The following is a 17,541-nucleotide window of genomic DNA, read 5'->3' as shown; positions in this document are numbered from 1 at the left end:
GAGATCAAATATTTTGATTGTCCAATAATATATCATTTGTTGCTTATGTTGCTGTTCAGCTTAATAGCCTATCCTAAGGTTTATTTACTCTTTAGTTAATTTGATAGAGCATACAAAATTTTATTAACACTTCTATGCTTCATGTCATAGGCAACATTATGTGCTGAATTTCATCTTGTAGAATACATTTTGCATATCTGTGTTTTTTATGTTTATTTGCACACTTCATCCATTGCTTTCTTCCTTTAAGCGTCTCTACACTGCGGCCTGGGAGGCAGAGAAGGGACAAGTGCATGTCATGCCTGACACGCCTGAAATCGTGCAGGCCCTGCAAAATAAAGTCAACTGCAGTGAGGTATGTACAGTATGTTCTCACCTCGTAGGTCATGCTAGTCACGGCACACCTTTCTTCATGTGTGCTCCTGATGTGTACTCAAATGCAGTTGAAACACATGTATTCAATATCGTATAATCAGTTTGATTATGGATGATAATGGATGTTATTGCTTGCTGACAGACAGGTGGAGATATAAGCGGACAGATATGTGTTATGGAAATGAATGTTAATAAACTCTTGTCAGTTCCCAGTGCCAGGATACGCAACCATTTAAACAGACTTATTATTTTTTCTTTTATGTATAGAATGTCAGCAACCATGGACAACTATTTCTGCCTGAGAGGGCTCATCAGTGGGGCATAGCTAACTACTTAATTGGACATACTATATATATCTTACAGAAAACCATGTTCTAAAAACTTATAGTCTCAAAAGGTGTTCCTTGTAAGACAGATGGCAGTTTTTTTCAGACACATACTTAATGCTGTCATTGTTATTTTTTCTTCATAAATTTCAGAAAATGTACAAACAAGCCTGGCATGAATCGAAGAAGAAGGGATATACACTCAAGCCTGACGCTATTTCCATCAAATCAGCCAAGGCCTGCAGGGACATTGCTAGTGATGTAAGCAATTTTTCTTCCTTGACTGTATTCATCCGTTTGCAGAATTCCCAAACGATTCTGTTTGAAAGTCTTAAGAGTACCACCGTTCTCTTAAAAGGAACTGTCATGTAATATATACAGTATATATGTTTTTCTATAACAGTACAAGTACAAGCAAGGCTTCCGCAAGCAGACCGGACACCACATCGGTGCCCGCAGCATCAAGGACGACCCCTTGCTCATGCTGGCCCTGAACGCAGCCAAGATTGCCAGTGACGCCGAGTACAAGAAGGACTTCCAGAAATCCAAGACCAAGTACAACCTGCCAGTGGACATGCTGGGCTTTGTCCTGGCCAAGAAAAACCAGATCCAGGTCAGCGACATTGACTACAGACGTTACCTGCACGAGTGGACTTGCCTGCCCGACCAGAGTGATGTCGTCCACGCCAGGCAGGTCTATGACATTCAGAGTGATGTAAGTTTGACTTCTTTTTTGTATGTCTTTGTTCATAGAAAAGAACATGTCAAATAATTGTGCAGCTTTCAAATGCCATCCTTCTTAAGCAAAATCATAACTAATCAGTAAGATGTACAGAAATATATCTGAAACACTGTGAGTGAAAATTTGTGATGTGTATTAATTGGTCCAATTGGTCAGTACAGATTTAACAGTTGATTTTTTTGTGCCTAGGCGGCATACAAGAGTGTCTCACTGTGCTTGAAGGGTAATGATTGGACTCTCATTGGGTCTCTGGATGATGGTAAAACTGGATACAATAAAACTGTTCTTTTGTATTTTTCACAGACTATGTACAAGTCTGACCTGCAGTGGCTCAGAGGTATCGGTTGGGTCCCCATTGGCTCTCTGGATGTTGAGAAAGCCAAGAAGGCCTCAGAGATCCTGAGTGAGAGGAAGTACCGCCAGCATCCCTGTACACAGAAATTCACAAGCAAAATGGACGCAATGCCGATGGTCCTGGCCAAGGCCAACGCACAGACAATCAACAAGGTAAGACTTTTAATTTTCTCTAGATCTACCGATCTGATTAAATAACAAGTCTGTCTGAGCTGATCTAGAATGAGAAAAGTTTAGTCTCTGCAAAATTATATTTATAATTCTTATTCTTCACAAAAAGAATATTTTCATGTGAAAGGAGATTTTAACCCTGATTTTCGCATTTTAACAACTTTTTTTCTAATTTCTTTTGCTTTACAATTTTGAAATAAACCCAACAGGTATAAATCATATTTGTTTTAAAGATATCAACTTGCTTTTAATTGCAATCTTTCTAAATTCACCTAACAGAGACTTTACAATGAAGCCTGGGAAAAAGACAAGACCAAGGTCCATCTGATGCCAGACACAATGGAAGTGAATCTTGCACGACAGAACAAGATCAACTACAGTGAGGTCAGTTTGGTTTTGCTTAAGTACAGCTGTTGCTTTCTTTAAAATTAGTCTTTTACAGCCTATTCTATTATGCATTTTGTTATAATATGCTTAATTCTGAACACAATTCCTTCAAATACATATATAGCTTACATGTTACGTCTGTATTAAAATGCTGATGTTTTTGTTTTCTCAGAAACTGTACAGGCTTGCCAACGAGGAAGCTAAGAAGAAGGGCTACGATCTGCGTGCAGATGCCATCTCCATCAAGGCTGCCAGAGCCTCCAGGGACATCGCCAGTGATGTGAGTTTTCTCGTGCCTTCATGAAAAAGATACAGTATAAATAGAATACATGCAAAATCATTTCAACTGCTGAATGCATCCCACTGATCTGTTGCAGTACAAGTACAAGGAAGGCTTCCGCAAGCAGACCGGACACCACATCGGTGCCCGCAGCATCAAGGACGACCCCTTGCTCATGCTGGCCCTGAACGCAGCCAAGATTGCCAGTGACGCAGAGTACAAGAAGGACTTCCAGAAATCCAAGACCAAGTACAACCTGCCAGTGGACATGCTGGGCTTTGTCCTGGCCAAGAAAAACCAGGTCCAGGTCAGCGACATTGACTACAGACGTTACCTGCACGACTGGACTTGCCTGCCCGACCAGAGTGATGTCGTCCACGCCAGGCAGGTCTATGACATTCAGAGTGATGTAAGTTAGAATTCCTACTTTGTGTGTCTTATTCATATAAATTAACAGGTTAAACTAAATATTTTTATGACACTGTAACTCTAACATTGAGTCATTTTCCATTCATCATCACTACCACAAATGAGATTTACTCTTACTTCTTTTGTTATACTAAACTAATTATGCAACTATCAAATGCCATCCTTCGTAAACAAAATCATATGCCTAATCAGTAAGACTTAAAGACACATCGCTGAAATACAATGAGAGGAAGTTTGTGTGATGCGTGTAAATAGGTGTCTTAAGACCAATGTTAGATAAAGTTTTAACAACTGATTTATTTGTGCCTAGGCTGCATACAAGAGAGTCTCACTGTGCTTCTGGGGTAATGATTGGACTCTCGTTGGGTCTCTGGTTGATGGTAAAACTGGATACAATAAAACTGATCTTTTGTGTTTTCCACAGACTATGTACAAGTCTGACCTGCAGTGGCTCAGAGGTATCGGTTGGGTCCCCATTGGCTCTCTGGATGTTGAGAAAGCCAAGAAGGCCTCAGAGATCCTGAGTGAGAGGAAGTACCGCCAGCATCCCTGTACACTGGAATTCACAAGCAAAATGGACGCAATGCCAATGGTCCTGGCCAAGGCCAACGCACAGACAATCAACAAGGTAAAGCTTTTAATTTTCTCTAGATCTACTGATCTGATTAAATAACACATCTATAACTCTCCTGAGGTTGTCTAGAATGAGTTTGTATGTCTTTGCACTGTCTCAGGTTTACAATTCTTCTTCATAGCACAGACTATTCATTAGGTATGATCTAATATACAGTATCTGATATTTTTGTGTCACTTTAATGTTATTTTTATAAATACTCTTAATAAGGTATAATAGTCTTTTTTGTATTTTTTCTCCATTTGTCATAGCATTCCTCTCAGTAACAGTTCCAGCTGTTTTCAATTAATATACATTGAACAATTCCATGTTTTATATGCAGCTTTCCTACAACAATCATGGTGGTTATGTTCCTGAAAAGCTGTATGATTGGCAAAACTGCAGTTGGTGAATACTTGAGTATATGGCAAATAGGGGGTTATACTCCCACAGTCATGGTACTCCCTTCAACAAGGAATGTACAGTAACTTGCAGATTTCTTCCTTAGAAACATACAGTACCTATGATAATGTGAATTATACTTCAAACTATCAAAGTGATAAAAGTAATGTAATTAGATCATTATAGAACAAATGATAAAACCCAGCAAAAGAACTGGCTATTCTTAGGAGATCACTGAAATCACGCGCTCTCTAATGTAAAATATACACAAGAGGACACCCAGCTGGGTGGAGAGATGCTGTGTGCAAGATGGGCAAGATGGTGGAGAGATTTTTCTCCCTTTAAAAGCTTCCACAGGCTGAACTGTGTATGAACAAGGGTTTTCCTGTGGTTGGTAAGATTGGTACTCAATATGTATGAGCAATTACCATAGCTGACAAGCCTGCAGTTTTGGAGTGAAGGCTATCGATACAAATGCAAAGTATTTAAGTGTTAAATGTTTTAATTAAGGTTTATGAATTCATTCAAACAAATTCAGAAGCTTCAAAAGTGATATTTCAAATACTGGTCACTCTGTTGACAAAAAATAAATCCTTCCACTTTCTTGCTGTTTTTCAGGTGTTTTAGTGTATCACCTGAGTTGTATTTTCAAATGCTTTACAAAATGGGGTCTTCCATGCCAAAGCACTTTCAAGAACATATTTACAATCTCTAACATCATAACTGCAAAATATTAGTAAAACAGTAATCATGAGTTCTGTCTCTGTTTCTGGTGTTAGAGTGAGAAATTACCAGGACAGAATCTGGGAAAGACATTTACGTAGACACAGCAAAAACAGTAGAATTGGAACTTCATATTTTAATGGCATCTTTGTGCATTGGTGCATTTATAAATCAACTAACAAATGTGTCTCCAGAACACAAGTTTATCCAAAAGAATCATGAAATTTCAAACACAAGTGGAAACCAACAGGTAATGTTTTAGATGTTTTCTTTCAAGAGGCTTTCAATAACTACCTCGAGTGTCACTTTCTTTAAAAGAGAGGGTTTTGTTAGTTCATGGCCTGAGACAACCTGACAACGTGATTTTTGTGTCCTAAAAAATGAGCTTTTGCGTAGATACCAGCCACCAGCTGCTGATGAAAGTGCCATGGTTTCATTTCAGAGACTCTACACTGAGGCCTGGGAGAAGGATAAGCTCAACGTGCACATCATGCCAGACACTCCAGAAGTAACTCTGGCTCGGCAGAACAAGATAAACTACAGTGAGGTGAGTTGTGCTGCTCTCTTTTACGTAATAATTTCTTATTCACAGTTTAATATTCTATGCTATATTTTTGTTTAAACAACACATGGACTATTATCTGGGCCTTTCTCAGAAACTGTACAAGCTTGCCAACGAGGAGGCTAAGAAGAAGGGCTACGATCTGCGTGCAGATGCCATCTCCATCAAGGCTGCCAGAGCCTCCAGGGACATCGCCAGTGATGTGAGTTCGTTTACCTCAAAGAACTATATTTTGATCTGGTTTGTAAATCTGTTAATGAAGTCTTTGGGATAGCAGAGGGTTTAGGTTGTGGTGATCCAGGTCTGAAAGAAGATGCCAGGTAATATTAATGTTATTATTGCCGCAAGGTTGAATTATTAAGTGCATGGAACAGAAAGATTCAAGAGCATCCATTAATTGCTAGTACTATTCACACCTCCAAAGAGTTGCAGAAATGCACAATATTAAAGGTTTCTGAGAACTGTCATGTAATATATACAGTATGTATGTTTTTCTATAACAGTACAAGTACAAGGAAGGCTTCCGCAAGCAGACCGGACACCACATCGGTGCCCGCAGCATCAAGGACGACCCCTTGCTCATGCTGGCCCTGAACGCAGCCAAGATCGCCAGTGACGCCGAGTACAAGAAGGACTTCCAGAAATCCAAGACCAAGTACAACCTGCCAGTGGACATGCTGGGCTTTGTCCTGGCCAAGAAAAACCAGGTCCAGGTCAGCGACATTGACTACAGACGTTACCTGCACGAGTGGACTTGCCTGCCCGACCAGAGTGATGTCGTCCACGCCAGGCAGGTCTATGACCTCCAGAGTGATGTAAGTTTGACTTCTTTTTTGTATGTCTTTGTTCATAGAAAAGAACATGTCAAATAATTGTGCAGTTTTTAAATGCCATCCTTCTTAAGCAAAATCAAATGACTAATCAGTAAGATGTACAGAAATATAGCTGAAACACAGTGAGCGATGTGTATTAATTGGTCCAATTGGTCAGTACAGATTTAACAGTTGATTTTTTTGTGCCTAGGCGGCATACAAGAGTGTCTCACTGTGCTTGAAGGGTAATGATTGGACTCTCATTGGGTCTCTGGATGATGGTAAAACTGGATACAATAAAACTGTTCTTTTGTGTTTTCCACAGACTATGTACAAGTCTGACCTGCAGTGGCTCAGAGGTATCGGTTGGGTCCCCATTGGCTCTCTGGATGTTGAGAAAGCCAAGAAGGCCTCAGAGATCCTGAGTGAGAGGAAGTACCGCCAGCATCCCTGTACACAGAAATTCACAAGCAAAATGGACGCAATGCCGATGGTCCTGGCCAAGGCCAACGCACAGACAATCAACAAGGTAAGACTTTTAATTTTCTCTAGATCTACTGATCTGATTAAATAACAAGTCTGTAACTTTTTCTGATCTGTTCTAGAATAAGAAAAGTTTAGCCTCTGCAAAATTATATTTATAACTCTTGTTCTTCACAAAAATGATATTTTTATATGAAAGGAGATTTTAACCCTGATTTTCGCATTTTAACAACTTTTTTTCTAATTTCTTTTGCTTTACAATTTTGAAATAAACCCAACAGGTATAAATTGTATTTGTTTTAAAGATATCAACTTGCTTTTAATTGCAATCTTTTTAAATTCACCTAACAGAGACTTTACATTGAAGCCTGGGAAAAAGACAAGACCAAGGTCCATCTGATGCCAGACACAATGGAAGTGAATCTTGCACGACAGAACAAAATCAACTACAGTGAGGTCAGTTTGGTTTTGCTTCAGTACAGCTATTGCTTTCTTTAAAATTAGTCTTTTACAGCCTTTGATATTATACATTTCTTTTAGTATGCTTATTTGTGAACACAATCTCTTCATATATGTTAACTGTATTAAAATGTTTTTTTCAGAAACTGTACAGGCTTGCCAACGAGGAGGCTAAGAAGAAGGGCTACGATCTGCGTGCAGATGCCATCTCCATCAAGGCTGCCAGAGCCTCCAGGGACATCGCCAGTGATGTGAGTGATTCCTGTTTTGTGCATTTTAAACTCTCTTCACTATTAGTCCATGGGTAGCGAAGGAAAACATTTTTTTCACAAATTTGTTATCACTTTTCAGTACAAGTACAAGGAAGGCTTCCGCAAGCAGACCGGACACCACATCGGTGCCCGCAGCATCAAGGACGACCCCTTGCTCATGCTGGCCCTGAACGCAGCCAAGATCGCCAGTGACGCCGAGTACAAGAAGGACTTTGAGAAGTCCAAGACAAGTTACAACCTGCCAGTGGACATGCTGGGCTTTGTCCTGGCCAAGAAAAACCAGATCCAGGTCAGCGACATTGACTACAGACATTACCTGCACCAGTGGACTTGTCTGCCCGACCAGAATGATGTCATCCAGGCCAAGAAAGCCTATGAGCTCCAGAGTGACGTAAGTTATGTCAATGGTGTGTTCTTGGTCACAACCCTTCTCCTCCTACAGTATATCCTTAGAGCAAGACATTTCTTTGTTGATTCCTGCAGCCATTACTCGATTCAGACCATAATTCAGAAAGGCACCAGGGCCACCTGTGACGTGGCACAGTAATGTGCTACTGTGTTCAGGGGGACCAGGGATAAAAATCTCAGAGTGGCAGTTTAAAGTAGCCATTCAGAGTTATTCTACTCGTCTTTGCAGGTTTTCTTTAATTCATATGTAATGAAGATGACGAAAGTGGCCTGGAAGTTACCATTACTGCCTCTTCTTGGCTTTCAGTCTGTGTGCTGTCTGCATATTCTCACTGTGTTTGCATGGATTCCTCTGGTGTCCAAAGAAGTGCTAGGTTTGAGTGGCTGTTCTATATTGTCCCTTTCCCGTTGAATCTGCAATTGACAGACACCCTGCTTTGAGGAGAGCAAACAAGCATTCATGAACTCTTGGCCATACCTTGTGCCATTTCCCTTTGGGACAGGGCCTGCTTTTGTGAGGTCCTCAGGAGGAGGTGGACCTTATCGATCATGGGTGGACGAAGGTGTTATTAATATCATTAAAAATATGTCTATATTTACATGCATCTGTGTTTTCTTATTTATATTTATCCGTAATCTCCATTCACATTTAAGAATCTGAATTGGGTGTTTTTTCATTAAAATTAAAATCTTAGCCCAAGTATTTCCATAAACTGCATTATCGAAAATCCACAGGCATTTTTTTTCCCTGTATCCACCTCCAGGCTGTTTACAAGGCTGACATGGAATGGATGAGGGGTGTGGGATGGGTCCCCATTGGCTCTCTGGATGTTGAGAAAGCCAAGAAAGCTGCCGAGATCCTGAGTGAGAGGAAGTACCGCCAGCATCCCAGCACAGTGAACTTCACCAGTGTGACTGACTCCATGGAGGTTGTCCTGGCCAAGACCAATGCACTTAACCTGAACAAGGTAGTCTTTCTTTTCTCCGCTGGGTCAGCATGCAGCCTTTCTGCACTGCTAGAAACTAAAGGAAACGAAAGCCATGTGGATGCCTGAAGAACCCAGAAGAGGTCCAGAATAGAAATGATTAGAGATGTGATGTGCTTGACAGTTCCAGTTAAAATCCTCATTTAATAATCCTTCATTTTGATCGAGTTAAAATAGTGGTAGTGCTAGCGGTTACTATCTAAACTTTGTAGTCAAATGTTTGAGATTGTGCCTGATACCTCACATCTCAGCTAACACAATATATATATATAAATTTTTTGCTTGTGTACAAACTGTATTTTAAGAGATTACTATATAAATTGCATTCATTTCAGTTGCATTTGCTAGTGTTTTGGTTCCAACCACAGGTGCAGACAAACATGTGGTGCTTCCCAACACCATAGTGCTGTACAATACTCTAAAAGCACGTTTCAGTTAATCAGTAAAATTTAAAATGGACCACTGTCGGATATATGACACGCTGCATAGCTGGTGGTGGTTTTGAGCAACAAGATTGTGGCGCACATGTCCCTATTAATCCTGATTTGAATCGTTCCTTATTGCCTCTTTTTGATTTTTCTCACTGCAGCGCCTGTATACTGAGGCTTGGGAGAAGGACAAGACCCAGATTCATGTTATGCCCGACACCCCAGAAATCATACTCGCTCAGCAGAACAGGATCAACATGAGTGCGGTGAGAGAAAATTCTCCTGTTCCTCCCTTTTCATTCATGCCCCTGTGTTTTTTAATATAACATTTTAAATATAAGGGCTCCAAAGATTCATCTTGCAATTTAATGAACTCCCGTGTCCTGTTCTCTGCAGTTCAAGAACTCTGAAACAACCTTATTAAAAGCTACAGGCCCTTGCTTACTGTCTGCATGATATAGAAATGACACACAGCTGTACAAGTCACACTTCATACCTGATAAACAATTTCCCATGGACATGAAGCAGGAGATTGAGAATCCTGTTTTTTATATCATTTAAATAATTGTATACATGTGGTTAATGCAACAAACATTCTTATTTTGCTAATTCAGTAACATTTATAGTCATACATGTAAGCCACAACAGATATCTAATGACATTTAAACATTTTTTAGATGCCGCAGTATTGCTGTTTTCAGAAACTATACTGTGCTCAGTATATGGTATTACAGTTTTTAAACACTTGATTATAAACAAAGTCCTTCATGTTAGCTTTGATAACATAGAGAGGTCAGACATTACGTCTGTATTAAAATGCTGATGTTTTTTTCTCAGAAACTGTACAAGCTTGCCAACGAGGAAGCTAAGAAGAAGGGCTACGATCTGCGTGCAGATGCCATCTCCATCAAGGCTGCCAGAGCCTCCAGGGACATCGCCAGTGATGTGAGTTTTCTCGTGCCTTCATGAAAAAGATACAGTATAAATAGAATACATGCAAAATCATTTCAACTGCTGAATGCATCCCACTGATCTGTTGCAGTACAAGTACAAGGAAGGCTTCCGCAAGCAGACCGGACACCACATCGGTGCCCGATGCATCAAGGACGACCCCTTGCTCATGCTGGCCCTGAACGCAGCCAAGATCGCCAGTGACGCTGAGTACAAGAAGGACTTTGAGAAGTCCAAGACAAGTTACAACCTGCCAGTAGACATGCTGGGCTTTGTCCTGGCCAAGAAAAACCAGATCCAGGTCAGCGACATTGACTACAGACATTACCTGCACCAGTGGACTTGTCTGCCCGACCAGAATGATGTCATCCAGGCCAAGAAAGCCTATGAGCTCCAGAGTGACGTAAGTTTATGTTAACAATTGCAGGAAATGAAAATCATAATGACCTTTTTTTGAAGAAAAGAGGATTGGCATACGTTGATTAAACAAAACCTGCCCGTAGCTGGCAAGAATCAGTTTTTATTGCAAAATCCCAGATTAAATCTATAATCTGTAAAAGTATTAAGAAAGGCAAACAAAAATATTTCCCTTGAACATTTCTTAAATATTTTCCTTCGGCTAATACGTGTGCTATTTTCTTTCCCCAGGCTGTGTACAAGGCAGATATGGAATGGTTGAAAGGTATTGGGTGGGTCCCTATTGGTTCGCTGGATGTGGTGAAAGCAAAGAAGGCTGGAGAGATTCTGAGTGATCGTCTTTACCGTCAACACCCAGACACCATTAAATTCACCAGTGTTACTGACTCATTGCCCATTGTCCTCGCCAAGAGTAATGCGCTGAATATGAATGATGTAAGTGGATAGGTGACCTGTTTTGGTGATGTGTTTTGGGAAGACATACTGTTCACAATTGAACTTGAAGTTTTCGTGTTATCATTCGATGTTTCTTTACAGCGCCTTTACAAAGAAGCTTGGAATAAGGACAAAACTACCATTCATGTGATGCCAGATACTCCAGAAATTGTTTTAGCAAAGGCCAACTCTGTAACTGTCAGCAAGGTAATGCTCAGCTCTTCTTTTGATTGCTTTTCTTGTGCTTAAATATGATGGGAAGAAATGCACTTTTATATTTCAATGAACATCTGATCTTTATCATGACTCACAGTTGAATTTAAGCTTTCCGTTAGATGACAGCTAGTAAAAAGAAACATCTGTACATACAGTATGTATGCTTATACAAAACAAATATATTTACAGTATGCTGTACATAGACTTGAACATAAACATGATATAACAAATACAGTATATAATGGACCAAAGAAAAATCCATGCACTTTTCTTCATTTCCAGATGTATTGTGAAGGCAGCATGTCTGATTTCATTTTCACACCTGGAGGTGCCCATCACAGTCTGAAACAATACTAACAAGCTTAATGTTATGTTTGCAGAAAATTTACAAGCAGGACTATGAGGATTCTCTCAAGAAGGGCTATGACATGAGAGCAGATGCCATCCCAATTAAAGCTGCCAAAGCTTCCAGAGATATTGCAAGTGATGTAAGTACCTTTTGCATCTGAGCCATGGAAAGCTGCATATGAGAGCTGCACTGGGATTGTGAAGAGCCATCCTCCGCAACGGACCTTACTTCATGTTTGTTGTGAACCTTCATGGCAGTTATGAATGACCATAGTAAAGTCAGTATCAATGCTTTGCTGCCTGCAAACATTTACTAATGGATACATAATTGTGATTTATCATCCTTGTCAAGTGTCTTTCCATTAGTTTGGAGATCCTTAAGACCTGAAAAAGCATAGGCTGAAGACATTTTGAACTGATATGATGTCATTGTAAACCTTGTTAAAGCTGTATTAGCGCCATATACTGTAGTACATGTATGCTTACTGTAATAGCTACATCACAGGTTATTCTTCTCCCTCTCTGCAAAACTGGAGGCTTTTTGGGGACATTTATATAATAAGAAACAATACTGCTACTGCAGGTTAATACTAAAATACAGTAACTAGAAAGTTTAATAATAAAAAATTGAAAACAATATATTAAAGTGATAAACCAGCCTTCACTAGTGACAGTTTTTACTTTGCTTCAGTACAAGTACAAGGAAGGCTTCCGCAAGCAGACCGGACACCACATCGGTGCCCGCAGCATCAAGGACGACCCCTTGCTCATGCTGGCCCTGAACGCAGCCAAGATCGCCAGCGACGCCGAGTACAAGAAGGACTTCCAGAAGTCCAAGACCAAGTACAACCTGCCAGTGGACATGCTGGGCTTTGTGTTGTCTAAGAAATGCCAGACCCAGGTCAGCGACATTGACTACAGACGTTACCTGCACCAGTGGACTTGCCTGCCCGACCAGAATGATGTCATCCAGGCCAAGAAAGCCTATGAGCTCCAGAGTGATGTAAGTCCTGTATTGAAGAACTTATTTTCCATTCTGCTTATAGAGCTCAGGTGTGATTTTACCTGTAATTTTAAGATCTTCTGACATGCTGGGGTGTTATAGGCTAACTTTAACTAAAAATTCTGATATAAATTCTAAAGCTCAAAAATACTGTATACAGAAGACGATAGAGGCAGAGTGATGTAAGTTCAAACTGAAGTGTTGAAGATATGAAGAGCACTTGTCTTGTACACCATAATAACACTGAACATTAATATATCATACTGTTTTATTTATTATTCCTATTGAAGAAAATTTCCTTCATTGTTCTTTGAAGCAAAATAATTATTTAATACAGAACTCTGTTCATTTAGCCTGAGGCACACTATTTCTTCCATGTAAAATGCTTGAGTGAAATATGATTTTAATACATACAGTATAATTGCTAAAATGAATTATGAGCTTTTACAGTTCATGAAAGACTCTTCATCTTAAAATTTGTTTAAAAGAAGATTTTGAAAAATACATAGTAAAGGAGTAAACAATATATCACAGAGGGTTCATGTTACTAAAAGCTTTAAGATGTCTCAAAATGTTCTTATCCAGAATGCAAGTAAGCACCATTTGATGAGTATTATAAGTAGTCAAGATGGATTTATTAAATTCATTATGTAGTTTAATTGCATCTCTAAAAACTTCATCCCTGACTGAAAAAGTATTTTAGTGAAAGCAGAAAATCAAAACCGTCCCCTTGATCGGAAATATCCATGTGTTAGCTCCATTCATATTCTTCATGGAATAGAAAGGCCTACACTGGCTTAATCAGTTCCATGTACAGCAATACGATCAAGAGAGCTGCCCAAGGACAGTGAGCCCATCAAAACTCTCTATAAAAGAAATGAGAATTGGAACCAAAAGAATGTGTTGTGTTTTCAGTGCCTGTCAGTATATACTGTACTTACAATATGTGTAAATATGTGTGTGTCCTTTTTCTGTGTCTGTTATCCAGGCTGTTTACAAGGCTGACATGGAATGGATGAGGGGTGTGGGATGGGTCCCCATTGGCTCTCTGGATGTTGAGAAAGCCAAGAAAGCTGCCGAGATCCTGAGTGAGAGGAAGTACCGCCAGCATCCCAGCAACTTCAAGTTCACAAGCAAAATGGACTCAATGCCAATCGTTCTGGCTCAGGCTAATGCCAAAAACATGGACCAGGTATGCAACCGTGTTAACCATTAAAGCACAATCTGCTAGAAATTAAAATAAAATATATTTTTTAGCTCTCTTAATGGAAAGGAAAGTTTGATTTGTTTTATCTTTAGGTAACGACGTGAACCTTGCAGATTTTGAAACAATAAATTACGTTTGTATAATACACGCTGGGTACAATTAAATACAGACTGCAAGTTGCAGAAATGATATCATTGCTATTTATATCATGCATTTCATTTCAAACCAAAGGGATTCTCCAACTGTAGAATGGAACTGATTGAAACTCTTAAGTTACACCTGGAAGAGTAAATCATCTAAACATCTGACTTCATCTGATCATCTGAAGTGCAGAAAAATATTAAAAACTGACTGTAACAAAGTTTTCCGTTATGACCATCCTCAAAACCTCTACATGTTTTAGATATTATGTTTGTAATTTTACTTTTTTCAGTGCTGTGATCTTTGAGCAAAACATCAGAATTGGGAAGTTTTGTTTTCTTTAGGGCTTTAAAATGGCACTATTGAAAAGCGGATTTGTTTTCTTTGTGTTATGTTGTACTGCATTCTCTCTTTCAGCGTCTGTACACTGAGGCATGGGATAGAGACAAGGTCCAGATTCATGTCATGCCTGATACTCCTGAAATTATCCTTGCACAACAGAACAAAATCAACACAAGTCAGGTGGGTGAACTGAATGTTTTAGGATTCAAGAAGTAACTACAGTAAGACAATATTGTATAGTAGGGGTTTCATTTTAAATGTAAGAATATGTATTAACATGTCTAAGTTTAATGTGCTTTGATCACACACTCATGTTGTGCATCTCTTCGGAGATCATGTTTAAACAGTGAATAGTTTGTCTAGTGTATCTGGATGCATAGACACATTGTAGCAATTATAAGTAGTGAATGCTACAATCGTGTCCCACCGTGAACACCAATAACATTCAGGTCTCAAAGAGACCTTCTTTTTGGCCTCATGGGCATCACACTTACTTGGAATGTACTGTTTGGACACTTGAGATTGTGTCCAGAGGGATGGTCTGACCAATATACTGTACATCACACTTCTTATTTGTATTATCTACCTCTGTGGTATTGTCAGGATATTCTATTCCCTTGGTTGTTGACCTTGATTAATGGCATTTTTCATTCATAATGATCAATCTTCGGCTTCATCTTCATTTATAAAATTAAATGTTCCTTTCTCAGAAACTGTACAAACTTGCCAACGAGGAGGCTAAGAAGAAGGGCTACGATCTGCGTGCAGATGCCATCTCCATCAAGGCTGCCAGAGCCTCCAGGGACATCGCCAGTGATGTGAGTTTTCTCGTGCCTTTGTGAAAGAGAGATTTTTATAATAAAAATAAAAGTACTTCGAAGTTCTGCTTTGCACTCCATTGAATGCATCCCACTGATCTGTTGCAGTACAAGTACAAGGAAGGCTTCCGCAAGCAGACCGGACACCACATCGGCGCCCGCAGTGTCAAGGACGACCCCTTGATCATGCTGGCCCTGAACGCAGCCAAGATCGCCAGTGACGCCGAGTACAAGAAGGACTTTGAGAAGTCCAAGACAAGTTACAACCTGCCAGTGGACATGCTGGGCTTTGTGTTGTCTAAGAAATGCCAGATCCAGGTCAGCGACATTGACTACAGACATTACCTGCACCAGTGGACTTGCCTGCCCGACCAGAATGATGTCATCCAGGCCAAGAAAGCCTATGAGCTCCAGAGTGACGTAAGTTCAAGCTCACCAAAGCAGCTAAGTAAAATGTAGACAGACTGAATGTCTCAAGATTTTTTTCAACTGGATCTTATTGAACCCTGTACATGAGTGCTCTTGTATCAGCAAAGCTGTCATGTAATACTGTTCTTTGGAGAAAAACTTTGATTGTTAAGTTCAATGCAATGTCATAGTGCCTTCAAAAGAAAGAAAAAGAGAAGAACCGGCCCTCTCTGTATCTGTGTTTCAGTGGGTGTACAAGAGTGACCTGGAATGGGTTCGAGGATGTGGCTGGATGCCAAACGGTTCCCTGGAAGTGAACAAAGTGAAACGTGCCCAGGAGATCCTGAACGATCGACTCTATCGGCAGCACCCCAGCACAGTCAAGTTCACCAGTGTGGTTGACCTGCCTGCCATCGTATTGGCTAAAAACAATGCCATCCAGCTTAGCGATGTAAGGGCTTTCTACTCTCTTCCTTACAGCCTGCAGCCCACGTGATGGGTCTGTCTATTACAATTGTTAAAATCTATTATCATTAAAGATATGTGTGTCAGACATGTCGTTTTTAGTCTATTATTATACTAGAGTTATGCATTGAAGATTTGCTTTATTTTGAATTAATCTGTAAAAGCAAACTAACAAACTGCACAGTATGTGCCCTACAGAAGCTTTAGGGATCCTGTAAAATTGATTCTTGGTGGCCCTAATGAATTTTCTCTGTTTGATTTCCTTTTTCCAAAAGCTGAAGTACAAGGAGGCGTGGGAGAAAGAGAAGACCATTAGTCATGTGATGCCTGATACACCAGCTATCGTACTGTCGAGAGCAAATGCAATCAATGTCAGCCAGGCAAGTACAATATAGTATTTTTGTACTTCAAAATTATTGATCTGTAGCACTGTAGCTAACACAAAAACTGGCCTTGATGTTTGTGGTTTGTTACGGATATTCTAGATTCAAGTTAATTTGATTAGGATTTCTAAGGGAGAAAAAGAAACAACAACAACCTACTGTTTTACTATATCCGATTTCTAATTTATTATTACGTGGGTTTTTTTTTCCCATTGTAACAGTTTGTTGAGGTTCTAAACCCCTTTAGTAGGACTCTGTGGCTATTGTCGCAGGCCTTTGCAGCAGTCCAGGCCCTCGTGGGGTGGAATGGAAGCAGATGTTGCCTAGAGACTGTCAATGCCGTTAAATGTATAGACTGCCTCTATATACTATAGAAATGTATAGGCAAGAGTCAAAAAGGTCATCACGGAACTTCTATATCCCTGAGCTCTTTTGCATCTGTGGATTAAACAGGCGCCTTTTCCCCTTTTCGGGGTTTTCCAAGCTTTGTAAAGTCTTTGCCTCACATTTCTCACATTGCGTTGTCACAGAAACTGTACACTCAAGCGTGGGATGAGCAGAAGGCCAAAGTATATAACATCAAGGAAGATGCTATCTCCGTTCTGAAGGCCAAGGCTTCTAGGGACATTGCAAGCGATGTGAGTGGAAGCTTCTTGAGCTGTCTTGGATTGTTTACATTTTACAAGACACCACTAGACAAAATCACACATTCTGATTTGTCCTGTTTCATCCATACCTAATGTGCAGTACAAGTACAAGGAAGGCTTCCGCAAGCAGACCGGACACCACATCGGCGCCCGCAGTGTCAAGGACGACCCCTTGATCATGCTGGCTATTAATGCTGCCAAGATCGCCAGCGACGCCGAGTACAAGAAGGACTTTGAGAAGTCCAAGACCAAGTACAACCTGCCAGTGGACATGCTGGGCTTTGTGTTGTCTAAGAAATGCCAGATCCAGGTCAGCGACATTGACTACAGACGTTACCTGCACCAGTGGACTTGCCTGCCCGACCAGAATGATGTCATCCAGGCCAAGAAAGCCTATGAGCTCCAGAGCGATGTAAGTCCTGTATTGAAGAACTTATTTTTCATTCTATTTATAGAGCTCAGGTGTGATTTTACCTGTAATTTTAAGGGGGTTGGGGTGTTGTAGGCTAACTTTAACTAAAAATTCTGATATAAATTCTAAAGCTCAA

At 40.2% G+C, this 17,541-nt stretch overlaps 1 protein-coding gene across 1 annotated transcript in view; it reads left to right on the top strand.

The window, feature by feature from the left end:
• Positions 1-17,541, top strand: part of neb (nebulin) — an 88,753-nt gene that overhangs the window by 29,935 nt on the left and 41,277 nt on the right. The window contains exons 44-74 of the mRNA XM_088606099.1: positions 251-355; positions 855-962; positions 1,105-1,416; positions 1,747-1,950; positions 2,248-2,352; positions 2,528-2,635; positions 2,733-3,044; positions 3,489-3,692; positions 5,245-5,349; positions 5,459-5,566; positions 5,868-6,179; positions 6,502-6,705; positions 7,011-7,115; positions 7,262-7,369; positions 7,470-7,781; positions 8,563-8,766; positions 9,374-9,478; positions 10,050-10,157; positions 10,255-10,566; positions 10,812-11,015; positions 11,118-11,222; positions 11,612-11,719; positions 12,271-12,582; positions 13,571-13,774; positions 14,348-14,452; positions 14,983-15,090; positions 15,199-15,510; positions 15,746-15,949; positions 16,239-16,343; positions 16,877-16,984; positions 17,094-17,405. Coding sequence (XP_088462225.1) covers positions 251-355; positions 855-962; positions 1,105-1,416; positions 1,747-1,950; positions 2,248-2,352; positions 2,528-2,635; positions 2,733-3,044; positions 3,489-3,692; positions 5,245-5,349; positions 5,459-5,566; positions 5,868-6,179; positions 6,502-6,705; positions 7,011-7,115; positions 7,262-7,369; positions 7,470-7,781; positions 8,563-8,766; positions 9,374-9,478; positions 10,050-10,157; positions 10,255-10,566; positions 10,812-11,015; positions 11,118-11,222; positions 11,612-11,719; positions 12,271-12,582; positions 13,571-13,774; positions 14,348-14,452; positions 14,983-15,090; positions 15,199-15,510; positions 15,746-15,949; positions 16,239-16,343; positions 16,877-16,984; positions 17,094-17,405 — 5,628 coding nt within the window. The remainder of the gene's footprint in view (positions 1-250; positions 356-854; positions 963-1,104; positions 1,417-1,746; positions 1,951-2,247; positions 2,353-2,527; positions 2,636-2,732; positions 3,045-3,488; positions 3,693-5,244; positions 5,350-5,458; positions 5,567-5,867; positions 6,180-6,501; positions 6,706-7,010; positions 7,116-7,261; positions 7,370-7,469; positions 7,782-8,562; positions 8,767-9,373; positions 9,479-10,049; positions 10,158-10,254; positions 10,567-10,811; positions 11,016-11,117; positions 11,223-11,611; positions 11,720-12,270; positions 12,583-13,570; positions 13,775-14,347; positions 14,453-14,982; positions 15,091-15,198; positions 15,511-15,745; positions 15,950-16,238; positions 16,344-16,876; positions 16,985-17,093; positions 17,406-17,541) is intronic.

This window comes from Lepisosteus platostomus, chromosome 14, assembly GCF_059453375.1.
Source record: "Lepisosteus platostomus isolate fLepPlt1 chromosome 14, fLepPlt1.hap1, whole genome shotgun sequence".
In the NCBI taxonomy this organism is placed as follows: Eukaryota; Metazoa; Chordata; class Actinopteri; order Semionotiformes; family Lepisosteidae; genus Lepisosteus; species Lepisosteus platostomus.
The sequence above is the reverse complement of the archived record's forward strand: the minus strand, read 5'-3'. Positions and strand labels throughout refer to the sequence as shown.